At 35.4% G+C, this 27,549-nt stretch overlaps 1 protein-coding gene across 1 annotated transcript; it reads left to right on the top strand.

Annotated features, from left to right (window-relative positions):
• On the top strand, positions 1-26,897 carry LOC129001227 (transmembrane 9 superfamily member 2-like). The gene is made up of 15 exons (XM_054428452.1): positions 1-376; positions 1,226-1,293; positions 1,630-1,723; positions 7,353-7,488; positions 8,268-8,389; positions 10,391-10,514; positions 10,730-10,881; positions 11,758-11,934; positions 16,015-16,159; positions 16,584-16,761; positions 17,702-17,861; positions 22,475-22,626; positions 23,252-23,363; positions 24,099-24,270; positions 25,766-26,897. The coding sequence occupies exons 1-15, from the start codon at positions 245-247 to the stop codon at positions 25,831-25,833; spliced, it is 1,992 nt and encodes a 663-aa protein (XP_054284427.1). The 5' UTR covers positions 1-244; the 3' UTR covers positions 25,834-26,897.
• Positions 26,898-27,549: the final 652 nt, after the last annotated feature.

Here is a 27,549-nt window from a genome sequence, read left to right as displayed (position 1 = left end):
CATGAAAAAGATAACCAAACAGTGAAAGAAAGTGTGTTGGCAGTCGGCAGTGCGATGTTAGTTTTGTGTTAATTTTCGGGTTTAAAATGCCTTTTTAGGCAACATTTTAATTTGTAATAAAAGAATTAATCTAAACACCGTTTGGAAAACTAAACTTTTGAGAGCCAACCCACTGAATATTGTTCTTTGGTGCTGTATTATCTCCCTCGTCGTTTTGTTATAGACTAAAAGAAGAGACGTAATTATGGATAGTAAAGGATCCTCTGTTTATTTTATAATATTGTTATTATATCCCCATTTGTCTCAAGCATTTTATCTTCCCGGTCTGGCTCCTGTTAATTACTGTAAAGTTGGGGAATCATCACCTACTTGCAAAGTAAGTTTTAGCATAAGCCTAGCCCTACTTGAATAAGTTATAGGCCTACGGTATATAAATAAAGCCCTACAGGTAAATGCTGGTAACTTCCTAGGTAGAGATTGTCACAGGCACAGGCCTCTAGGCCCAATTTTCAGCCTATTTAATCTAAACAGGAATGGGATTGTATAAGTTAATAGGCCTACCTTAGGCTAGACAGGTCTGATACATGGCCGAACAGTCTCCAGTGTTGTCTTCCTGGCCAAGATACTGCAACGTAGAAATAGGGTTCTAATACGGTCTATTATGGTGTGCAACTCAGGAGTTCTCCTTACTGCTTCTTTTGAAATTTTTACTCAAATCAGGCATTTTGCTAATTTATCAAATTTAGCTAACTTAAGGTGTGCTATTGAAAACTTATGAGGCCTAGGCCTAGTCTAATAATAGTCAAACGCTAAGATGTTCAGTCAGTGATGCAGCAGTTGCATTATATAAGTTAAATAGGTCTGATTGCTATAGTAAAGTAACTTGCCACACTTCTACACTTCAGAAAGCATAGGACTAGGCTACAGTACAATAAGTTATTTCGTTTAACTTAATTTGCTAAGTAAGTTACTTCCCTGCCACTTATTCAGTGGAAGTATTTATCAATGCAAATACTATTAAAGACGTGCCCCTACAGAATGGTTACCGGTACCTGCTCCTTGAGAATATAGTTTCAGAACTTTAAGTGTGGCGTAAATAATCACATAGGTACGTAACTTAATTCATATTCTAGTAAGTTATCCTTGGTTTTAAGTTACATTTGCTTCTGTACTGTATTTTGTTTTAAAAATAAGTTATAGAGACTCTGTGTTTGTTTTCTTGCAGTCTGATGTTGTGCTGTACGTCAACCGACTAAATACTGAAGACTCTGTTATACCTTATGAGTATCACCAGTAAGTACCTATCCTTGAACTTATTTTTTAAATTAAGTTAATAGGTAGATGGTTTACGTTTTGACTATGGCTTGGAAAAGTTTAGTTACCTTACATGACATAGGGCCTAAGTTACATAACATTCAAAAATTAGTTATTGTTATGAATGCTCAAGTAGTTGTCCCTTCCTGGGTGGGCTATTCAAGTTGAATATGAGTAGGCCTACCTATATTATATAGGCCTACTTACTATTTTTTACCATTGAAACATATTAATAGCCTATCGACACTATCTTTGACCAAGTATGTGTAGCCAACAAGTTTTAAAGTCGGTACACTAAATATACCATTTTTTCAGCTTCGACTTCTGTGTGACAGATGAAAGTCATTCTCCGGCTGAAAATCTTGGTCAAGTAGTGTTTGGAGAGAGAATAAGACCATCTCCTTATAAGGTAAAGTCTCCTTAAATATAGTTCCATAAAAATATTGATAATAGTATATAGGTACTTGGTAGAAGGCCTAAGGCATGTTTGCATTTGAGAATTATTTTTTATTAGATTTTATAGGCTATGTTCATTTTTATTTGCGGAAATTAGCCTAGTTTTAATAGGTATGCCCTGGCTGCTGTTACCCGTGCTTCGCAACGGCAAGATGTACTAAGTTAAATACCCGCCTAGGCCTAATCCAAACACTTGTTAAGTACCCTAGTTCGAATTCATAAACAAAAAGCTACCTACCAAATTTATACAAAAAAGTATTTGAACTACCATTGTAATTGTGGGTAAGGTCACCCACCCAAACGCCGAACGATTACCAATTACCGAACGACCTATTTTTAAACTGAAATAATAAGCTTTGTGGTTAAAGCCGTGTAAAAAGACGTATGTCACTGTTTCCGGCGATTATTTTACTCCATACACAAAAAAAAGTAAGTTTTGGAACGTTGGAATTGTTAATTACGAAGGCCGTGGTCAGCTGGTAGGCGGCAGAAGACAGTTCGGCGGCGATCTACTTGTTCTGTCAAGGAGTAAGGAAGGTAAGCCAAACAACGTATATATTGATTAAAATGTATCCAATCAAGCGTTAACCACTTCTAGTATGTTGTAATACATATTTCCTAGTATAATAAATAGTTTTCAAGATGTTTGAGTACAATTTAATAATGATTCGAAGCCGTTCGGAATTAGGCATGCCAAAACAGCGCTGTTCCAAATTCGGAACGAGCGTTCGGGAATAAGGCTTGATAGGCATCCTAATTCCGAACGACCTAATATTTAGCAAATAACGTGGATTTATGAATGCAATTTACTTTAAAACTTGTAAATTTATTGTGATTTACAAATTTGGCATTTATTTTCCAAAACTTTCACTCACTGTAACACAAAATATTCGTATTTATGCATCTTAAACTGTAAACGCATTTGCAACCTACAAACCTACCCAAAGACTTCCTCACACATTGCATCAATAAAATTAATTAATAATTATAATTATCATTAATTATTTATCAAAAGTAAAATAATTAGTTAACGAACCATTTAATGGTTCCTTAACTAATTATTCTAGTTTTGAAGTGAATTGATTATTGTTGTCGGTTCAACAGAAAGATGCCTGCACCAAACCGCCCTACATCGCGGCAGCGGTACACACAGGAGGACGTAAGGAAGGCGCTGGATGCGATCAAGAACAATGGATACTCAATCTCTGCAGCATCCAGAGATTTTCATGTTCCAAAAACCACACTCCATAATAAGCTGACGGGGAAGTATAAAGAAGAAGCTCCTGTGGGACGCCCATCTGTTCTCACCAGGGACGAAGAGGACCTCATTGTGAAATGGGTGTTCGACGTCGCCAAGGCAGGCTTCCCCGTCGTGAAGGAGCAGCTCATCGACAGCGTATCCAAGCTTATTAAGGAACTGAAGAGGCCAAACCCCTTCACGGACAGCGTACCAGGGGAAAAGTGGTACCAGCTGTTCCTTGGTCGCCACCCTGAAGTGGCCAAGAGAGTGACGCAGGCACTAACATCTAGCCGGGCCAACGTCACAGAAGACCAAGTCCGTGGTTGGTTTGAGGAGGTCCGTGACTATCTTCAAAGCAAAGATTTGTTGGATATCTTTGAAGAGCCACAACGAGTATTTAATGCTGACGAATCAGCATTTTACCTGTGCCCCAAGGGTAAAAAAGTGTTGGCCAAAAAAGGGGAGAAGGCCGTGTACACAAAAACCGGCAACGACGAAAAATAATGCCTAACCGTCTTGGTCAATGCAAACGCCGCTGGGCAAATGGCACCACCAATGGTTGTCTACCCATATGAGAGGGTACCAACTACGATTATAAAAAGTTTCCCAGGAGAATGGGGTCTGGGGAAATCTGAGTCAGGATGGATGACGAGGGAGACTTTCTTCGAATACGTCACTAATGTGTTCCATCCTTGGCTCATCTCTGAGAAGGTAAAGTTTCCTGTGCTGATGTTTATTGACGGCCACACATCACATATGAGCAAATATCTTTCAGACTATTGCTCGGAAAATCAAATTGAGGTTGTGGCACTTTATCCTAACTCAACACATCTATTACAGCCTTTGGATGTGGCTGTATTCAAACCCCTAAAGGCCATATGGAAAAAAACTGTAAACCAGTGGCGTTTTTCTAATGACGGGAGAAGGATGAGGAGGGACGAGTTTGCCCCTATGCTACATGACGTGATCTCCAAATTGGATAAAAAAATCATCATCAATGGTTTCAAGGCGACTGGACTTGACAAACTAAATCCTGACTCGGTCCACTATGACCTCATATTGAAGAAGCCGGATTTGAACCACACTACTACATCTCTCGAGAGAAAACAAAGTGAGATTAGGGCTCACTTAAACTTCCTCGAAACCAAGATTGGCCTTGAAAAGGTAAGGAAGTTCGTCACTGAAGATGACATCCAAACCAGGGATGAATCCCTTTTCCAGGTATGGACCGAAATCAGAAGGGAATTGGAGAGTATAGAAGAGTCCATCCTACAGAAAAAACAGCAAGCCCAGAGAAACGGTCCTCCTCCCTCTCCTCCCCATTCCCCCATCGATCCCGATGACCCCGAGTTATCAGTACCTCTTCCCGAGTTTGAAGATTCTCTTCTAGCCAGCCCCGACCACCAACAGATAGAAAACCTTGACCAGCCTTTGTTTGAAGTGGATGATGAAGCTGTCTGCATTGAAGAGGGTCGTGTAATTGCAGATGGGGACGAGTCGTTGGACGACATAGGATTGCAACTCCTCGTTGATGACCTAGGATTTGCCAATCTCGAAACCGGCATGGTTATCGAGATTGGAGTAGAAGAAGTCGAGATTGGAGAAGAAGTAGTGACAAGTCCAACAATCGTATCTGACAATACCCCAACAGACATATTTCACCAGCCATCTACTTCCACGGCACACTATGACCACCTCTATGCCTCCCCAACTGCAAAATTACCATCTACCCCAACTCCTCACAATTCCCCCGAACCTGCAACTTTCTCACCCACACCTTCCTCATCCCATAAACCCATCAACACCCCAGTAAATGTACCACCACCACAACAAACCAATCCATCAACACCTACCAAAACTATGCCCTCTCCATTTAAGCGATGCCTTCCTTACCCATCTCCTACATCCCTAAACAAGAAAAAGAAATCCCGAGATCCCACTCCTGCAGCAATAACTGGGGACAGCTACAAGTTGTACATCAAAGAAAAAGAAGAGAAGAAAAGAAAACTAGACGAAGAGAAAGAGCAAAGGCGACTAATTAGAGAAACAAAGAAAGCTATAAAAAAAGAGAATGTCTCCAGCAAGAAACGCACTGCTAAAAAGATTTGCTTCGAAGAAGAACTGAATTCATCCGAAAGTGAAGACGACCCTTCACCTATTGAGCCCGAAGATCTGGCAAACCTGAGCATCAACAGTTGGGTCGTTGTCCCTTATCTTGTTAAAGGCGAAACAGACTTTTTCCCAGGACAAGTTAAGGCGCTTAAAGACGGATCTGCTAACATCAAATTCCTAACAAGAAAAGGTAACAAATTTGTTTGGCCCGAGGAAGATGATATAGGTGACGTCCTTCTGACTGAAATTGTCCAAATTCTGAGTGCCCCTGTAGTGGAAAGAAGAGGGGTTTTTTCGTTCAAAGATAAAATCATGTCAAAATAAGTTAGTGACTTCAGCACATTGTAAATATTGTATAGGACTGTAAATATTGTAAATATTTTTAGTTGTAAGTTCAATTTTCATTGTATGTACATTAACGTGTCTTTCTTGTTACCTGTAATGTTTATAATCTACTTGTTCAAATATGACTTTTTAAGTGCAATAATTGTCTCAAGACGTGTTTTCAAAGTAGTTATAGGTTGATTTGATTTTATTCTCAAGTATATTTCTTCCATGTGACAGTAATTTTTCAAGTCCATGTTCACATTTAAAACAACACAACTAAGTTATGTCCACATTCCTTTTGTAGCCGCTTGAGCACACACCTCTTGATTTGCTGAAGCCACCCATTGTAAATATGATGTATGTACTTAAATATGGATTTTATATTTGTCTCCAATTTATTTTTTGTCCGAATTTGTAATTCTTTGTATTAGGCCTTTGAAGTTAATCTTTGAAACTTATCTAAACATTATTTTGTATTGTCAAAATAAAAACATACATTCTTGTTCATAACTATTTCTGTAATTATTTTTCCTTCGTACTATATTTAGATGGCAGTGACTTTCAGTTCTGTTCTGACAGTTCAGTTCAGTTCCGATCTAGTTAACGAGTCGTCATCAATGTGGTAATGCAACAGAAGGTCAGTAACTTCATTTTATCTTACAACATCATCATTTTCGTCAATGTTCAACCATTTTAGACTGATTTTAAGGTCGTTCGGTATTGGGAGTCGATCGTTCGGTGTTGGGACATGCGCCGTTCGGTCTTGGGCATTACTCATCCAATCTGTTCGACTTAGATATTGCCGTTTTTATCTGTTTTTATTTTATTTAGTGTATCGTTCATTATATTAAATTGTAGAATATAACTTTGCAAATACATATGAACAAAGTAATTTACCTTTACTCTTAATTAAGTCAGAGAAAAATATGTTTAAATAGCTCAACCACCCTTAACCGTTCGGAATTTGGGTGATTTACCTTACTGTTTTACATCAATAACATTATTTTCATAACTTATAGGCCTACACTTTAATTTAATCAAAAGCAGAGCCTGGGTTGATACAGCAACAGTTATGGAATATTTTTTATTTTGATAATCAATGACTACGTTTTTGAATAAATAATCTATGACAAAGTTTTAGAATAAATTAAACCTACCCCATAGTTGTGAAAAGCCTAATTTGTTTGGATCAGCAGTCTGAAATTGTGAAATAGCCTAAGCATTTGGCAGTTCTGTTTGTTACATTGGTCAACGCAAAGGGAAACATTGTGAATTAGTCACACATTTGCAATAATGATGAAACAGCATTGTATTATTCACAACTGTATCCAATAGACTTCGCACTTACTTACTTCTTACTTAGTACTTACTTTTCTGTCAATTATTGTATCCAGAATTAGAACAGATTAGCAATTTTTTAGTTTTATATCATAAACAAAGAGAAAAAAATATAGACCAACAGCAGTGCTGTGGTTAGCATACCTATGTTCTGGCGTCCACCCCTAGGAGTGCCGTGTAGTTATGGAGCACACCGCTGCAGCGTCTGCTGGTTGCATACGGATCCTTGCCTGCAGCGGTGTGCTCCGTAACTACACGGCACTCCTAATGGCACATCTTGGAACCTTTCTTTGACAGTCTATATTTATTCTATTTGTCTCTTCAAGATAGAATATTTTAACATAGGCCTATTGATATATTTTATTTAAAAAATAAGCTCTAGAAAAAAAAAGCGAACATACTTCAATACTTATTGAAATTAATTAGGAATAGGCCTATTGCTTACTATGGCTTCAACCTTTGACTTAATTTTAATTAGGCATTTTTTTTATTTTGTAAATTTAAGCTGCGCAGAGAATAACAGCAACATTGTTGGATTGGTTTCAAAGAACCTTTGTTGTTCCAGTTGACTTTTTTGAAAAACGAATCCTGCAAACATTTGTGCACCAAGAGTTACAAATTCGGTGACAAAGATGCGGAGTCAAAACTGAACTTGTTGAAGAAAGGAATGCTTCTGAACTACCAGCACCATTGGATTGTGGGTCAGTATTGTGTTTTTATCACAGAGATGCAAAATTCAGTAGGATACAAGCTTTTGGGACAACCGTGCACTTTACCTCTGGTATGTTTGGGCGGAAATGTACTAGATCAAGCAAGGAAGAGGCGAAGGCCACTTATAGAATATTTGTACAGCAATTGTAGCGCACAGGGTCTTCCTTCTGTGTGAGCGCTGTAGTACGTGATGGTGTAGGGTGAAAGGAGAGCGGAAGGGACGACGAATGGAATTTGCTCTAGACACCAGCGACTTGTGCTAGACACCACTTAAGTGTAATATTGAATGTATCCTCTGTGTCTTACAGTACTTTTCTGTGATTTTATGAATGTAATCTTAATCTACCCTAAGCAGCAAATCAAGAACTTATATTCTTACCCCTTCGGAATTTGTAGATTTTATAAATAGACACAACATTTTATATTTCTTGCTAGGGACAAATTCAGATTATTGACGGTCCAGATTTTTGACATCCAATCAATTATCGATGTTCTACTGCAATCATTTAAATTATTTTTTGATAAATTAAACAGAAAGTGTTATAGTGACTAGTAGTTCTCATAGCTTAAATCTCTTTGATTCTCAACCAAATAAATGAACTGCAAGACCATTAGTTTATTTGACCCATTCTATAATTTTAAAAAGAGTAGACCTACTTTTGTATTTAATTTTTTGAATGCTAAATAATTGCTTTTTCCTAAGTGACAACATTTGTTTTTCAATTACGTTACGTTATGTGTTAGAGCCATAACTTGTGACTGCCCACAGACAATATGCCGGTGACTTGGTGTTATCATCTCGACGATGGCCGCCAATACTGCAGTACAGGGTTTCCGATGGGCTGCTACGTCAGGGACCATCGTCACCCTGAAGACATCTGTATGATTAGTGTAAGTTTAAGTTTAATACCTTTTAAAAGGCAAGCAATCTCTTCCTTATTTTTCTCTTTTATTGTTTGTCAACCTAAAACTATAGTGGTTGTGTTATTCTTGATCAAAAGGGCTCTATTTTTTTCCTTGGGTAGGCTGGAAGGGTTAGGCTACTGATTATAGATTCGTGGTCTTTTACCATGTCAAAATTTATGAAACACTTTCATTCACCGACATTTCAGCCTATGGGTCAGAATTTTAATCTCCGATAGGGTGAAAAATGTTTGACTAAGGGTCTCGATCCAAATAACACTGCTTTGGAAAGTACTGATTTAATAAATATTAATTGTAATATTACGATAGAATTAATATTTTGCATAATCTCCCCTATATTGTGGTAAAGCTGTGTCGTGAACATTTTCTGTAGTCACGGCCAAATCAAGAAGATCTGCGGCCACCATAAAATCTTAAACAACTTCTGCGGTTATGGAAAAATATTGATCTTTTTTCCAGGACATAGAAGAATCTAGTACATCTTCTGTGGTCTCAGCGAACTTACTTGTACAAAGACTCTAAGATTTACCTCACTTGAAACAAACAAATTTACGGGAAAAATATCAAACCGGCATAAATTAATAGGAACTATTAAAAATTTCTAAGAGGAAGTTAAAATCTGCTCAACACTAACGGGTACTTCAAAAATATTTAATCTTTAGTGATATGTCTACGGCTCTACTGTATGTGAAAATAAGTGATTGACTGCCGTGAATGATGTTTAAAGTCAAACATGAAGATTCGTAGTCACATCAGATTTTTAAATTCATTAGCATATGGATTAATATAATTTTTTTTGTGAACAATTTGTGATCAAGATGCATTTTGTCAAACACTAACACATTAACATAAAATCATAGTTACACACTTTTGGGTCTATAATTGTTTTGTTTGATTGGAATTGATTTTATCTTGTAACAAGTGGTTGGGTTTGTCCTGAGTTATTATTGCAACATTGTATAGTTTACACAATGGATGGTCTCAAGAGTGTACTCAGTTTTAGATTAGCCTCTGCCCAAATTGATACTAGAAGACTTGTTTTTTGGGATTGGCTAATCACGTATTATTTTTTACAAAAATACTACTTTGGTTTACAATATACTGCAATAGGTTTACAATAATTATTATGTATTTTTAAAACTCGCTCTGGAGTATTTAAGCCAAGAGTTGTAGGTAGAACCAGAATGCCCAAGACACATTTTGTACTACCTATCTATAGATACTGTTGATGATCAGAAAATCTTGGTTAGAAATTAAATTTGTATCTTATGAAACAACTGTTGTGAAACCAAAGATCAGCCTTAAAATGATTTATTCTTGACTAAATTGATGCGGATATAGTTGAATTTAGAAGAGGTTTAATAATGATTACAATACAGTGAATAATAGTAATAACTTGTCTATTATCGTGTGATTTCCAGGTTTTTGATGTTCATAATATTCAATGTAAAAAAATCATGTAGGCTATAACACATAATTCAAATAATAATTTCCAACAAAAATTCAAAACAAATAACACAATACAATCAAACTAAATAAATAATTTAAAATTTGAATTAATTTATAGAAAGCTCTTCAAAAAAAGTTCAAGAGCTAATTCATTTAGGAAACATACGATGCCCGTGATTAATCCTTGAGAAAGAAGACCTCGTTACAGAGTTCTGGCTACAGATAAAAAAAAAACACATTAAATTTTATTCGGCATCTTGTTGTCCTTCTTGTATTATCTTTCGAGCTACCGTACTGTACTGTATGAAAGTTAGCAGTAGTTCAAACAAAACCGATAGAATCTGAAAAGACTTATTAAGGTGAAACTTAACTTTATTTTTTCTGCTAAATCTTCTTATGAGGTGTTCAGATCACAGTGTTAAAAGACACCTTAAATTGAAATGTTAATCACTGGTGTTAGTTACTACTGTTATAGTTAATTAGGCAGAATTAGACTAATTTTTATTTTATTTATTGCAGAAACTGTACAACCAACCCAACACATATTACATCTTCAACCACGTTGACCTGGTGATAACCTATCATAGTGGGGAGGGGGAGGAGTGGGGCAGCACCTTCAGGAGCAATGGAGGACGGATTGTTTGTAAGTAGACACGGTTACGGATTTTTCAAAAGAATACTCCAAGGTGGAATTATTCATTAACATGGAAAATGCAAATTAAAAAAAATGTGTTGTTTAATTAAAGAACATAGTAAAACTTTCTCATCAGTTAATCCTAGTATAGTAATTTTTAGGTTTGTTGGGTGTTACGTTGACTATCAGCGAGCAGATTGTAATTTTGTACCCTTTCTTGTCAGCTGTGAAGGTAACTCCTCGCAGTATAAAACACGAGAGCTCTGACAGACTCAATTGCAACACGAGAGATGCAGCTCCGATGGCAATACCTGACCACAAACTCAAGGATGGTGAGCCGATCGACATTGTCTACTCGTACAGCATCACGTTCGAGGTAAACATCACTCACTAACGGCAACTTACATACAGCTCAGCGTTGTTTCTGGAAAGGGAGTGTTTTTCAGGTTAGGAACACTGCTCAAAAATTTTTACACTACAACGATTCACAAAATATCCCTTTTGTGGCAGTAAATCAGTGATTGACCGGTAATTTGTAACATTATTTTTCCTACAGTCACCCGACAAAGTGGGCTTCCTTGCACAGATTTTAATACAGAAAACTACTAATTGCTGCATTTACTTAGTTTGGCGCACAGTTTTTACTTTGTCGCACACCAGTATACCAACCAAACAACACAAAACAGCTTGCTTTTATTATGCTCGTAACCCGCTTGAAAAGGTTAGCAACACATAAAGATATTACAACTACGATCAGCTGGTGCAGCGTTTCCCATTTCCTTCAATGTTTTAATTTAACCTAACCTAAAAACGAGGTGTTCATTGTTTGAAAGACTAATTATTTATATGATTTATAGTTGCTGAAGAAAAATATCATGTGTAACATGATTGCAAACTGCCTTTGCTGCACTAATTTAACATAACCTAAAAACGAGGTGTTCATTGTTTGAAAGACTAATTATTTATATGATTTATAGTTACTGAAGAAAAATATCATGTGTAACATGATTGCAAACTGCCTTTGCTGCAACATTTCTCTCGTGTGCAGCAAAGTGCCACTTTGTCCACTAGTTACACAAATTACTATTGGGAGTTTTTACATCATTTCACTATTCATTACATTCTAAACATACACCCTGTTTGAACCACCCTGTCTGAATAGATTAGAAATAGTATCAAGTTGTTCTCATATGAGGAAGTAAATATTTTTTAAACTTGTTTTTCACACTGATTCTGTTATGGCTCTCTGTAGAAGAACAACACAGTGAAGTGGTCGTCTCGCTGGGACTATATCTTGGAGTCGATGCCGCAGACCAACATCCACTGGTTCAGCATCCTCAACTCCCTCATGATCGTGCTGTTCCTGTCTGGTATGGTGGCTATGATCATCCTGCGGACGCTACACAAGGACATCGCCAGGTACAACCAGGTAAGGTAAACAGGCTTTAGGATGCTCAGGATAGGTTAATCAGTCCTAGGATTTAAAAGCTAAGGGTCAGTCATAAAAGATGTTGGCGGTGTTTGGAAAAGCAATCCTGCATCAGCCCTGAGACTTTAAATGATTTCAGTTAGCTAAGTTAAATTACTCTTTACAGGTATATTTATTTGTACTTTTAGTCTGTAACCAAACTAATCTCATAAAAATTTGCCTTTTGAAGGAAAAAAGTTGAAGACAATAACTTTTTAATGTATTCATAGGGACTTATTAACTATATTCATATCGACATAATAGCATTTTGAAAATGGATTTTGATAAGAATTATGACAAATCAACTTACAATATGACATCCATTCACTAATAGAAAAACTAGACTCAAATAAGCTTGAGGCTTGAGTTTTTTTTCCTAAAACCTTAGTTTCCCACACCTTTAAGACAAATATTAGGGTGCACGACATCATCACATCTAAAATTACAATACTTTAAGAGACAGATTTTGTATTTAATTTATTTTCATTATATCTCTTCAGTAATTGCTACTACTGATTGGTAGAAATAGTTCAATCCTTATAGTAAATGCTGTGAGATTAACCAATAATCAATCGTTATTGGTTGTCGATTCTTGATGGCTAAAACCTCCAGTGCTTCTACTACATTTATATGAAACCTTGTAGGATTTAAGCTCAGCTCAAACTCTGCATTTCAGCTCTTCATTGATGTTGCCTCCTATTTTACCTACAAACTGACCTACACACTCACTCTACAGTTAGCTTAAGCCTAGCTAGAGCAAGGATATCAAATGGACAACTCAATTATTTCAAACAAATACTAGGGTTGCTTTCAGAGAGGTGAAAGCCAGTTAGGCGGAGCAAACGTGATTTGATATTTGTATAGTTTTGCTATGGTCAAAGGTCCAAATCCAAATGTTCTTTTCATTTGGTTTTTATGTAGTAATTTGCTAGAATCATTGACTTTATATAAAGTCAATGCTAGAATACTGTAGATGACCATAATGCAATCATTTTTGAAATCGTTTCACTGTTTAACCAACTATTCCAAAAGATAAAAATGATATGGTGCAACACAAATAAACAACCCGATCACCTATCTATAACCTACACTTTACCTTCCTAATCTAACCTTACTTCAAAACACTTAATGTAGTCACGAATACTCATAAACCCCGACCTACCTTCCCCACATGCCTAAATTAGATCAGTGTTCAATCTGCGTTTTATTAATAAGTGTAATAACTAACTTACTGCACCGTCGATGTAATTCAACATAATATAACCTGTGAGGTATTATCGGATTAAATATCGATTTCGATGCGGTTCGATATATCGCTTATTAAATCCTGATTTCTAACATTGGCTGTTTCTAATCAGCTGGCAACAGTGGCAACAGAAATAGGTTCCCAAGAAAGTAGTCACCGGTCCGTATCCCTCCGCTCCTTGTTTATGCTCCGCGCATTGAGAAATTAGTTCCGTATATTTTCTCAACTTTCAGTGAATTCCGCGCCTTAAAAAAAGTTTTAACGGCATTCTCTTGTTTATTACAGTCATAGGAATGGTTTAAAAACGTTTAAAAGAAAAGTCTAGAAAGTTCAGAAATACCTTATGATTCTCTTGTTTACATTTTTATTGTAAACAAAAAAACTGTCATGGCTACTTTAGCCCCATAAACCTAATGTTAAATATTGGAAATTTTAAGTTCGTTTTAAATTGCATAAGCATTATCTAATTGAAATTTGTATGTTTAAAAACCATCTCACTATTAGTCTAAGTAATTTTGTTAAGTTTGGCTGAAATGAGTTCAGCCGTTATTGAGTGATGTTTCTCTATTTGTTGCATTGAAGTTGATCCCAAAGAGCTTCGCTCGCTCCGCTCAATAAACTTACCATCATCGCTAATGAAAAATTAAAAAATTAATGAGAATGTAAACTAGACAATAAGTAACAGTAAATTCCAATAAATGAAATTCAAATGAACATTATGGAACTGGTTCTATCAGTAAGATTGAACCGTCACAAATATCTTCTAAATGAGTTGAAGTCTTCTTCGATGCTGCTCGATAGTAGAGAGGTTACATTTAGACTCTTAATTAAAGTTTTGACATCTAGATAAAATAATTCTTTTGGCTGGTTTTTGCTATTAAGTCAATAGATTGTAAAACTGTCAACAGTGCCATTGATACCAAAATCAGATGATTTTAAAATAGTTTCCTTTCGAGTCGTTATCAAATTGTCTTGTTTGTAAAGAGAGAATATGCAAATATATTACAACACGGTTTCTTCAAGGGGAATTCAATTGTAAATCCATTTAACTTGAGAACACTATATGTCTGCTAGGACCTCGACAATATCCATACACAAGTTGTTGATTATGTAACTTAAGTGTTTTCTATAAAGATTGTGCTCTGGAAGATTAAAATCACCTTCATTTCATTGTTGTTATTTTCAGTATGTTTCATTCTTGGGGTGTGAAGCAAATTATTCTTTCTACCCTATGTTGCCTTTGGTTAGTACAAGTCTTCTAAAGAGTTCTCTGTGGTTGTGTTTTGTTTTGGTTTTCTCAAGCTTGGAAGGTGAAAGTTTTGTCCTTCTGTAAAAAGTTTGTTTAGGGCTTCTAAGGTTGATGGTTATTTGAAGAAGTCTAGTGAGTGTGCCTGGTAAGAATCGGTTTTTAGATGTACACACTGCTTTGTTAGATTATTTTGTTGGATTTTTTCAACACACTTTTCTTAGATTTACTTACGATCATCCATATGTAAATCCCAAAGTACCCATGAAATTTTGAGAAAACTACAAGTCACACCCCCATCAACCATATACTCAAAATGATTATCATGGCGAGAAACCTTGCGCAAAACTATCCATTATTTCATATATTGCCCTTTAAGGTATAATTCCTTTTTAAAGGGAACATTCCATATACCAAATGTTAAAAATACCTCAGCTGTACTTATTTGTTTGTATTACTGTATTCTGTTTTGTTTATTTCAGCTTAACTTAACTAATCAATAGTTTTATTAAAACTTATGAAGTCAAACAGGTTGAAGCCCGTGGGTAACAGCTAGTTTACCTCTAAATTCTAATATTTACTAGGGTTTTTCTATTAATGGAGCCAAAAGTAAATGTCATATAAAAATTTCAGGGTGACTTGGTTTAAGGACTTTAAAGACTGGTTAATTTTTGCGTTTTTGTCTTCCCTTAACCCATACATACATTGTAGACCTCCCAAAACTGAATACAATAATATAAGATCCTACGTCATGAGTTATGTCAAAAAACACTATTAAATAGAGGTACTTTTAACCCTCCTTTTAAGCACATACCGACTCCATCAGTCCATCAGACTCAATGCTCTGTGGGTTTTAGAAACAAAAAATCTGATTCCTGATTGTGTTATGATTTGTTAAATTACTCTTGACGCCATTCCTGTATCTATGTATTGTACTTTAATGAATAAAGTTATATGAAATGAAATGATAATTTATAAACTTGGCTGAAGGAGTCTTTCGGGCATGCAATTTGCACTTTTAATTTAATTTCAAATATCTTTTTTTTTCAATAATTGTATTATATATTTTTCAATACCGGTAATTGAATTGTGTCTATATTCTTAACTTAGTAAATGTAGTTGTTATAGACAAAAATTACTTTTAAAATTCACTGTTTGTTGGGCTTCATTGGATAACAAATGGAACTGGCAAAAACAAAGTTTCCAAAGCATATGAGCTTAAAAGTCTTAAAACAGTTAAAACATATTTTAAAAATTCAAACAGATTGTGTTTTTGGCCTCTGGCGGCATAAAAACAAAAAAGTAAATTGGTCCCAGGTTTGTTATCATGAGACATAATAGCTTTAGCTTATTCCCTATCTGGGAAATAGGCTAGTAATATACATTGCTCTTTAAAATTTGTTTAACTTAAGTTATCTGCATAAAACTTGCTTTAAACAATAATTGTATCCTTGCTATTATATCTGTCAAGACAAGACTTATGGAATTCTTAAGTTTGCTCAACTTAAGCATTTTGTCCTGATCCAATGTAATGTTTACTTTGTTTCAGATTGATTCTGGGGAAGACGTGCAGGAGGAGTTTGGCTGGAAGCTGGTCCACGGAGATGTGTTCCGTCCCCCCAGGAAGGGAATGTTGCTCTCTGTGTTCCTGGGCTCTGGCATCCAGGTGTTCTTCATGACTCTTGTCACTCTAGGTATTTGTTACTTATTGTGTTCCTCTGCTTGATTTTGTTAAGTTCATACATGTTTACAAGGTTTGTTTTTTCTCTTGCAGACGCATTAATTCAATTTAAATGATAAAAATCATGAAGTACCTCAATTCACTGACTTGAGGAAAAAGTAAAATGTGAAGGAGTGTTTTGCGGGTCAGAAACTGCCATTTGAAATACATGGATTATGCACACTCCAAACTGCATGTTGAACGAGGAACGGAGTATAATCCTGCAACTGCCAAACTAAACTGAACTATTACTCTCCGAACAGCCGTCGCCGAAACTAAAGTAGACAGGTCTATTTAAGTGTGAATGGTATCTGTCTAAACAAACATACATTTTAACTGGGAAACAGATGGACTTACACTAACATATGTAAGTTACAAGCTCAATTATTGTTCCACAGTGTTTGCCTGCCTGGGATTCCTGTCGCCAGCCAACCGAGGAGCTCTGATGACTTGTGCAATGGTCCTCTACGTCTGTCTGGGTACTCCGGCAGGCTACGTGTCTGCCAGGGTCTACAAGAGTTTCGGCGGAGAGAAGTGGAAGTCTAACGTTTTGCTGACCTCTATGCTTACACCAGGGTAGGTCTGTTTTGTTTAAGGGCTCCAGGATAGGATTTTGGTTTTTGGATGAAAATGAGCAGCTAGCTTAACTCGGAAAAATCCCGGGTAGAGCCTAAAAGAAAGAACATTTTGTTCTCTTTGTGTGTTTCATGTGTTTTCTGTCTTCATTCTTTATTTTAGTTTATGTTTTTTTAACACCAGTTGAATATGAAAGTGTTTTCTTAGGGAATGTTCCAAAACCCTTGTCTTAAAGTTTGTTTGTACTATGGCCTACTTGGACTATGTGTATTTTTCAACTTTCCCTTGTTTTTGTTTTGTTTTTTTTTATTCGTCAAAGGTAGACTAGATATAGAACCACTGCATGTTTCTATACCTGTATGCATAAGATTGTTCTTAATTAAAGTTTTCACTAAATGTTTGCAACTGCTCCTTATCTCATCATTGTATCACTAATGTTTCAAAACAATACAAGTCTTTGTCAAGTCGTAAAATTCTGCGTTTTATATTTTAATTCAAATTCATCTAATTGGTTTTCTTTACACAATTTTAAACTAATATAGGTTTAGATTACCTTGTTTGCCGCCAAAACGACTTGGTGGTAGTCTGGTAGTATGACGACTACAATTTTAAACATAAACAGATTACTAAACAGAAGTTATCAACATCAACCGTATGCCAAGTTAGAGGTCAAAGACCTGTTTACAAATTTTGAAACTTTTTGTCATAAACTCTGTTATAAATGTGTTATACAACAAGTTTACCACTTCCTTTGGAAAACCAAATTTCTAATATAAGCAATGAAAAACTGTTAAAACATTTGAAAAAAACTATCGTTTTTTGGATTGTTGTGAAGTTTTAATCTCATAAAACATTAAGCATTCAATCAAGTGACACCTAAACTATGCGGTTTAAATTTTGTCTAAGTTTGACTAAGACTATTATGTTCAATTGATTGCAGGATCGTGTTCATGTTGTTCTTCATCATGAACCTGGTCCTGTGGAGCAAGGACAGTTCTGCTGCTGTACCGTTCTCCACGCTCGTAGCTCTGCTGTCACTTTGGTTCTGTGTATCTGTTCCCCTCACATTCATCGGATCTTTCTTCGGATTCAGAAAGAGGGTGAGTTATCTAGAATATTGGTTAAAAAATAATACTGGTTAAGTTCATATTACTTAAAAATGTTCTTTTATTAAGTGACAATGTCACATCGTATTTGGCTTTGCCAGAATAACACGAGAAACGGTTCCAGGCAAGTTTATGATATAAAATTGTCATCAAGTAATCACACTAAAAGGTAAACACAATCCTCCCACTATAGAAAAACATAAGAGTATCAAAAGTTTTTTTTTTTTTTTTAACTATGAAAAATAATAATTTCCAGCTTGTTTGTTGTCAATAATGATGGACCAATGTTTTGTTGAAAATTGTAATTCATGTGTAAATTCAGTGGGAATTTTAGCGAATTTCCCTATAGGGAAGTAGCTATTACCGTAGGTCTCATGGTAAGACCTAGGCCCGGGACCGATTTACTTTTTCATTTTGATGTCCCCAGAGGCCAAAAACCCCATTCGTTCAAATTTTTATATATCTATATATAGAGATATATATATATATATATTTTGTTATTGTATACATCAATGAGGGCTACTTTAAATGTTACTAAGCAAATCAAAATACCACAGTACCCTAAAAACATTTTATTTTATATTACTTACATGTTTCGGACATTAATGCCATGATCACAGTATAGTATATAACCTATTAGTTTCTTTTATTTACAAACATTATTAGATATTTCTTATTAAAGAACAGGTGATAATTTTTATAAGTGCGTGGAACAAGCAACATATTACCTAGTAATCTTTCACTTCCGGAGACCAGCACCATACTTTGGGAATCGACTAAATACATGTAAAAGAGTGAAAATCAGCCGGGAGGCAAGCTTTAAAATAATTAGGTCACGGGCAGTGACGTCATCAAAATGGCCGCTCAGCCAATAATAATAATTCCGCATATCTCGGAAACCGCGTAACCGATTTTGACGCATGACATCTTATTTGAAAGGTCTAATTATTATCTATGAAAAAGGTTATTACACCTTTAGCGGTTAAACCAACGGTTTCTTTGTATTTTAGAAAATATTAAATTTTTACGCCCCACAAAATGGGTTTTTTGGATTTATCATTTGAAAAAATTAAAATAATCAAAATTTACTTCCCACCGTTGAATCCAGCTTTAAAAGATGAACAATTTAGTATTTTGAATCATACTATGTATACTGGTTACCGAGATATTGAAAGTAGTAAACACAGAACACTCTGTCCCCCATGTTATCCTTACGGGAAAAATAACATTCTATATCTCAGTTATTTTTTAACGTATCTTAATACAACTTGGTATGTGGTTTCACCTAGTTGAGCTACTTGATAATGACTATAAAATATTTATATTTTACATTTACATGGCAGCAAACCTACATACTCATTTCCCATGTTATTCGTATCGCGAATTTTTATGCATGATTATTTATGAACATTGTAGGCCTACTGTACTTTCTCAGGTTATGTTGACAAAACTTGACGTTGAGCTTAATTTTAATAAATTATCTAAGCAATTTGAAATTCACTGAGTATGCAGGTCAACTGCAACGGGGGTTTTATAAATATTAGTAATTTTATTTTGGGAAATATTTTTTTCCTGGATTGGTCAGACTAAGAGATCTGATGGCAATTTGTCGCAATTGTTGAACAAGAAACGTGATAAAATCCTTACGTGTTGTTTTTGTTTCTTTTGAGTTTACATTTTTCTAGTAATTTTCATATAGGGTTTGACGTCTTTTGTGCTTCTTAAAACATAGTTATTGATCGTCTAGAATTAAAGTGGTTACCTAAAGAATATACAGAAAAATATATATACTAATATTCATAGTATTTTTTTTTTTGTAAAAACCTTGTGGGCTTTTCAAAACATAGTTATGGATTGTTTTTGTGGCTACCCTACCTGAGGAGTAGTATGCATTTCAGGCTTTGGACTGTGGATTCCTCACTTAAACATATTATTACATAGCATTAGACTGTTTATTTAATCTTTGTATTTAACTGAAGAATAGTATGAAATAGGGCTTGGCGTCTCTGTTATTTCCCTTTAACAAATAAAAAAAATGTATTATATATTTATTGTATATAATACGCGAAGCCGTTTTTGTTAACACTACTCCTCCCTTATTTGTAGGCCAATTTAAACGTTTGAGGTGTCAAAAGATTCGTCTCAATTTCTAAGAAAAAAACCACGCCTTGATATTATATGCTTGGATGAGAATCTCCCCCAGACAAATTCCGAAATAATTCAGACGGAGGCAGGAACTATTTCAAGACAAGATTAAGTTGCACTCCATTTGATATAAAATCCACCTGCAAAATACTAAAAACTTGCATAATCAGGGAATTTAAAATTCTTCGATAATTAATTAAAATTACGCTTAACGTCAAGTTTTGACAGCATATGTTGTAATGAAGTGTTGAGGAAGCCCAAGGTTGGGTAATGTAATATGGGCTAAAACACCAAAGCACCGAGGAATGGTGCTCAGTCCCTGTACTAGAGGCGTGTTGAGCCCGGTACACACTGCACTAGAGGCGTCTTGAGCCCGGTGCAGCTGTTTGGCGTGTTGAGCCCCGGCATCTGTTTTATTTCAGTTTAAGTCCCCGGTAGCCAAAAAAGCTGCCTCCCGGGACCATGGATCCGTCTGGAGGAGGATGAAGAGGCCCACCTCCACTATTTAAGAAGAGAAAGAGTTGTCTGGGAGAGACGGCAGTCTGCATCTGCCAACGGAACGCGTAACACCGACGGTAGCAGCTGCATTTAAGATAGTAACCCACTCAGCATTTTCCGAGACGGAGCTAGTTGGAGGACTTCAGGAGCCGTGTCGATAGGACCTCTGTGAGTCGCTACGACGGGACAGCGTCAGGAAGGAGAACCGACGTGAGGAACCCAGGACAGCAAAACGGGACAGAGGGGTCTCAAGCCGATCGACCATGACGTCAAGGGACCGCCTAATAGATTGCCCTGGTCTATGGGGTTTCGAAGTAGAAGTCATTTGTCAATAGTTTTTGTAAACAGTTCTGAGAATAATAAATGTATCATAATTCCTACAAGTGTTCAGTCAATCTGTGTCCTGAAAACTCCCGAAAAGGTCTAAAGCTGTAAAGTAAGGAAAAGCTGAGAAAGCACAATACTATGTTCATAAATAATCATGCATAAATTCGCCATATGAATAACATGGGAAATGAGTATGTAGGTTTGCTGCCATGTAAATGTAAAATATAAATATTTTATAGTCATTATCGTAGCTCAACTAGGTGAAACCACATACCAAGTTGTATTAAGATACGTTAAAAAATAACTGAGATATAGAATGTTATTTTTCCCATAAGGATAACATGGGGAACAGAGTGTTCTGTGTTTACTACTTTCAATATCTCGGTAACCAGTATACATAGAGCGATGATTCAAAATACTAAATTGTTCATCTTTTAAAGCTGAATTCAACGGCGGGAGGTAAATTTTGATTATTTTAATTTTTCCAAATGATAAATCCAAAAAACCCATTTTGTGGGGCGTAAAAATTTAATATTTTCTAAAATACAAAGAAACCGTTGGTTTAACCGCTAAAGGTGTAATAACCTTTTTCATAGATAATAATTAGACCTTTCAAATAAGATGTCATGCGTCAAAATCGGTTACGCGGTTTCCGAGATATGCGGCATTATTATTATTGGCTGAGCGGCCATTTTGATGACGTCACTGCCCGTGACGTAATTGTTTTAAAGCTTGCCTCCCGGCTGTTTTTCACTCTTTTACATGTATTAAGTCGATTCCCAAAGTATGGTGCTGGTCTCCGGAAGTGAAAGATTTTTACACTTGTTCCACACACTGTACTGTGGTATTTTGATTTGCTTAGTAATATATATATATATATATATGTGTCCATCCGCACGATAACTTGAGTAATTTTTGTCCGACATTGATAAAATTTGGTTTGTAGGTGTAAGGCGGGATAAACTTGAACGAGTTCGCGAACCAGCATGATCGGACTATGGGAACGGGGGTTTACGGGGGGTTTTATGGGGTAAAAATAGGTTTTTCCCATTTTTGACCCAAAAAACATAAAATTTTGCAAAATCTTTTCAAACCATTTTGTAGAGCTTAAAAAAACAAATAATTTAGTATATTGAAGTGTTACTATGCGCCTAATGGTTACGGAGAAAATTCCAAAAAAATGAAATTTTTTAATTCCCATGTTATTCTTATGGAGAATAAGTAAACTGTTGTAGTTTGCTTGTTTATGAACATATTTTGATCATATTTGGAAAATGTTTTAATTTCTTACTAATTATAAACATTTTACAAAAAAAAAAACAGTTTTACCCTCCCTGATGCAGCAAACCTAAGTACCTGTTAAACTAATTACTATTTAAATAGGAAATAAATGTTACATTTTTAAGTAGACATTTTAGTGTAAATCCAATCAGACATATGGAAATTCGCTTAGTCTGCAGGTTTGCTGCGGCGGGGGTATTACTTTCATAACTGTAGCCCTAGGAAAGTTATTGACGTGCCTCAAAATTAAGTGGATATACCTAATTTGTGCACAACCAAAGTCTGTGTTAACTGTTATTTCTGTAAACATCTAAGAGTTTTATAGCTGACGAAGACTCAATGGACTTTGTTTGCAGGCTATTGAACATCCTGTTAGGACTAACCAGATTCCCCGTCAAATCCCGGACCAGAGTGTCTACACACAACCCATCCCTGGTATCATCATGGGTGGTGTGTTGCCCTTTGGGTGTATCTTCATACAACTCTTCTTCATCTTGAACTCCATCTGGTAGGTGGCTCAAAGAAACAATGCTTGCTAAAGTTGGGATAGTGAATAAGGGGCAAACGTTTCAGGTGAAGGGACTTTTGAATAGCAGATTTATTGGAATACTTACAAACACTGATGATTATTTTATTTGAGAAAAGTAAATCTTTTTACGCCACACTACATTATTTTGATGAACTTCCCACGCAAGGTAAACAAGGTACATGGCAAACAAGATTAGTAATACTCTGGTCAACATTATTGCAATATTCTGTACCAATCCTAATCAATTGTAATGTCTCCCTATTTGTAAACAAATACGTTGATTATGCTTGTCAAAACAAGAGATTGACTTATCAGCTGTTCAGCACTCTTTTTGAACGACTTTTCCACATGGAGCATACAAATATTACCATGAACTGCTATAAATTGGTAGTAAATTAGTCTTGATTGTGAGAAGAAATAATTGTAGATTACAGGATAAACAAATAACTAAGTTTTACAGTAGGACTTTTTCATTTCATTTTTCTAGCAAATTTGTTTGGGCGTCAAATACAGGAGAGGCTGCTGTAGAAATTAATCTCATTAGGGTACTATTATCAGCAAGTTGATATTTTAAACCCTTTACATTTCATTTTGAATGTTCCAGGTCAAATCAGATGTACTACATGTTCGGCTTCTTGTTTCTGGTGTTTGTTATCTTGGTGATAACATGTTCTGAAACTACAATACTGCTTTGCTACTTCCATTTGTGTGCTGAGGTGAGTGTTTAATAACAAGCATTAAAATAAAAATGCTTAGACAGAGATGTTTAGACTAATTATACATACATTATACAATTATTAAGAATTAAGTTAGGGTTTAAAGTTGCAAATCTTTGACCGTAACAAAAGCAGGTTGCGAGAAAAAAATAGTTGTTGGAAATACAATCCAACCCCGTTTTAAGAATAAGTTTATTATCTTTTTATATCCGAAACTATCGCTGGATGCTTTATCTAATTCCCACTATATTTGGTAGTATGGATGTTAATACAATGATCTGAAACGTCTAATATTAACAACAACAACTAACATTAACAAAGTTCTACAAAAATAAATGCTATGCAAATAGGTTTTTACGTGACATTATTCCTTACATACAAGTGTTTTCTGGCCCAAATATTTTTTAGTTCTTGTACCTAATTTAAAATCTTAATTCTAAGGACACAGCACGTAGCATGTAAAACATAAGCTAGATAACAAGATCAGATGTCAAACTCCCTGATATACAAACATGCTATTGAATAAATATAATGATCTAGTTTGAAATGTGCCTAAAGTTAAAGTAACGTTTGCACCTAAATCGTGACTTCTTAAGTCAACCAGTAACAACTGTAGACGAGTTAGTTTTAGGTGACCTTTTTTGTCACGATTGCTATTGGCAGAATAGCAGAATTGATTGAACCAATGATTTTTATTGTGTTTATTGATTCACAACTTGTTTTTGTGGTTGTCAGGACTATCATTGGTGGTGGAGAAGTTTCCTGACCAGTGGTTTCACGGCCGTCTACCTCTTTCTCTACTGCGTCCACTACTTCGTCACCAAACTGAACATAGAAGATGCAGCGTCTACTTTCCTCTACTTCGGATACACTTTCATCATGGTTTTTCTCTTCTTCCTCTTGACAGGTGAGATGTTTTTGTATTTTTCTACGTCATGGCATTTTTTCCCTTTTAGGCAAAACTCCGAATTCTGGTCCTGTTACTGTCCAATAGTACCCACTTGTTACTTTACTTACTTTAATACTTTCTTATGAAATGGGGACCATACAAATGTAGGTATTTTTAGCCAAGTATGATTGGAGATAAGTGTAGGATAGCATCATTAATCGGTGCCCAGTAGTGCAGTGGGGCAGAAACACTGTTCCCACTTTTTTCCAGAGAACCTATATGTTGGTAAGCGAACCGTATTTTTTCGCGACAATAGTGGCATTCCCGCGCTGAAAAACTTAGATCCAAACCACTGAACGAACATTTGGGTGCAGAATCGATCACACTCAGGAACTAACCAGCAATCTTCAGATTTGATGGTGAGAACAAAGCCGTTTTTAACACCAAAGCTTAAACGATTCTGAACTGGAAATTCTGTGCCAAGGGTGTAAATCATTATAAGCACATTGTTAGTACCTATACTTACTGAAGAAACTGAAACAAAAACTGAGGATTTGAATAACATGGTGGCCACAGATCAAGAATTTTGGGAATCCCAGAATGATGTGTGAATTTGAAAATTTGACTAGGAAAACCTGATTTCTATGTCATTATTTTTTTAAACGGATTCAAGATGAATTTAGAAGGGTTTAACACCCAGCGATATGTACTGTATTTTCTTGAGCAAAGCTCATGAAACTCCACTAGTGCAAAGTTTATATAGTCAATAGTACGAGTGCACTGTTTAAACATCACAAATATTGTATACGGTGTTGTCAAAAATTGTGAACATCTTCCAGGATCGTTAAAAAATGTAGCACTTCTTCTGTGGTGATGACGAAATTGAGAACATTTTCTTTTGTCACTACAAAATTAAAAACATCTTCCTTGGTCTCGGTGACATCATCGACTCCCGGGATCACGGCAAACCGTACACATCACCCAGGATCGTGAAAAAATTGTCAATTTAATCAGGCATCTTCACAAGTGCTTTCCGCTATTGCAGAATTATACGCTCGGCCCTGCTCTACTCCTATTAGAGTTTGGCCAGATAATGTATCCTCGACCCAAACCGATCCCACGGGCCAACCGTTGGCCCGACCCAACCCAAAAATATCGAAACTTGTAGACCCCTAGTAAAAAGGTAGGCCTTCACTTGGAAACGATTTTGCTGCTGGGAAAATGTGGGAAAAAGTCTGAATTTTTTCCAAGAGCTCTGTGGTCACCCTGAATAACTTCTATCACCGTAAAATATTACAACTTGCAAGTATAGTGAGGCGCTAGTGGGTAAAGGTATGTGAGTAAACCAATACTCACCTAGATAGTGGGTAGCCATAAAATTACGTACTCCAACAAAATATTCTTCTTCTATAAAGGGCAACTAGAATTTAGTTCTATCTTAGTTTTTTATTTGACCATTACTTCATCATTGTGTCTCTTGATTTCTGACTGCTAACAACTGGTTTACTTGCAGGTTCCATCGGTTTCTTCGCTTGTTTTTGGTTCGTCCGCAAGATTTACAGTGTTGTCAAGGTGGATTGAAGTGCCTAACAAAGACTATTTTACCACCCCTCTATAAACTTGTGTACATAGTTGTGTGAAGTGGATCATCAGGTATGGCTGTAAATATGTTTCATCAGTGATGCCCCGAAAGATCATCTTAATGGCAAATAGCCATTCCTGCTAGTGATAAGCAATTATCTTCATCGAGTAGATCAGCTTTTTATATTTAAAGACAGATCAAATTTGTACATGATAAGTTACAAAGGTTTTGAATTACACTTTGTGGGGAATCATATTGAATACTAGTAAAGTTCATCCTCGAAGTAAAGTAGAATTGTAAAATATAGATTTTATAGTCATGAATTTACAATGCAGTATTGTTGAGTTAGTGTAAATTTTAGAGTTCTAATTATATTTCTGCACTATTGGAATATATAAGTTATATCAAATTATTGATTTTTTCAAACTAATCAAATCAAGTACTTTGCATTTCACTTTTCAATGCTACATTTGCCATAGTTATCTAATGTAACAATATTATGTTCATTATGTGTTTGATTATAAAGATGTTGATTGGTTGAGATGATTGGTTTCAATTGTTTATAAATACTTGTGAATGTAAAGTTTAACAACATAAGTGAAATAAAGCATAGAAAATAATGATCGTAACAAAATGATTATAAAAAAAATTATTCCATTTAAAAGAGTGATTGATTGATTAAAATTAATTGTTGTGTTTAATTTTTAACCCAAACAGGACAAAGCTTGGGTTTTAGCACAAAATTTCTCTATTTTATTTCATGTCATAAGCGTCAGTAACTGGTCTCTAATATAATTTATCTTTTTAAGTTATAAAATAACGTATTAATTTTTGCTAAAGTAGAATGTCTTATTTATCTTTTTAGGTTTATTCATCCATCATTCCTTTTAAAGCTAGGCCATTTTGATCATGGTTTTCTAACCATTATTCTACAGTTGTAAATGCAATTTCTTACAATCTAATCATTATAGTTATGTTTTGAGATGTATCAAGCATATGTGTGATAATTATCATGTAGCCGTGGTTGATTTTGTAAAAACTAAACAATATACATTTTACAGTACCAACACATTTTATTTTACCCCAATCTGTGAGCTGATCATAAGTTGATTAAGCCTCATTCTCACGACGAACAGTTTGTTAAATCTCCTAAAGTGGCTAACATTTTAGTTAGTTTAATTCAAACTCAAATTCTTGATTAGCTAAAAGATTCTTGATTACATCGAAGTAACATCTAGATGTAAAGGAGATTCGTCAAGATGAGTTACCAGATTGGTGTTCCTTCATGAAATTTTAAGGGTAGTTTTTAAGAATTTACAGGACGATAAATTTATTTTACTTTAATACTGATATTTTAGAATTTGGTTTTTAATTAGTTTTATTATGATAAAAAAAATTTATAAAATATCAAAAAATATAAAATATCAGTAACAAAGTAAAATAAATTTATCGTCCTGTCAATTCTTAAAAACTACCCTTAAAATTTCATGAAGGAACACCAATCTGGTTTGTAACAGGAAAATATCCACTACATTTATGATTTTAACAACAAAAATCAACTAAAAACGAATTATTTTTCACATTGCCTACCTTTAACAAAAATTTTTTTTCATGTTACTTTGACTGTAGTCCATACACAGAGGCAAATTCTGTTTGGAAGCAATACCTAATCATTTCAGCCCAAAAGTTCCCTCAGTTAAAAATCCCTTCAGCAA

The sequence above is a fragment of the Macrosteles quadrilineatus genome, unplaced genomic scaffold (assembly GCF_028750875.1).
Source record: "Macrosteles quadrilineatus isolate MER2022 unplaced genomic scaffold, UCM_ALF_1.0 Scaffold_8__2_contigs__length_117827958, whole genome shotgun sequence".
In the NCBI taxonomy this organism is placed as follows: Eukaryota; Metazoa; Arthropoda; class Insecta; order Hemiptera; family Cicadellidae; genus Macrosteles; species Macrosteles quadrilineatus.
This window is presented reverse-complemented; position numbering and strand designations above follow the sequence as displayed.

Excerpts from the sequence above, each read along its gene's own strand:
- LOC129001227 (XM_054428452.1), top strand. The coding sequence starts at position 245 with ATGGATAGTAAAGGATCCTCTGTTTATTTTATAATATTGTTATTATAT. Across the intron at positions 1,724-7,352 it reads TAAGACCATCTCCTTATAAG|TTGACTTTTTTGAAAAACGA; the intron begins GTAAAGTCTCCT and ends TTGTTGTTCCAG. Across the intron at positions 8,390-10,390 it reads AAGACATCTGTATGATTAGT|AAACTGTACAACCAACCCAA; the intron begins GTAAGTTTAAGT and ends TATTTATTGCAG.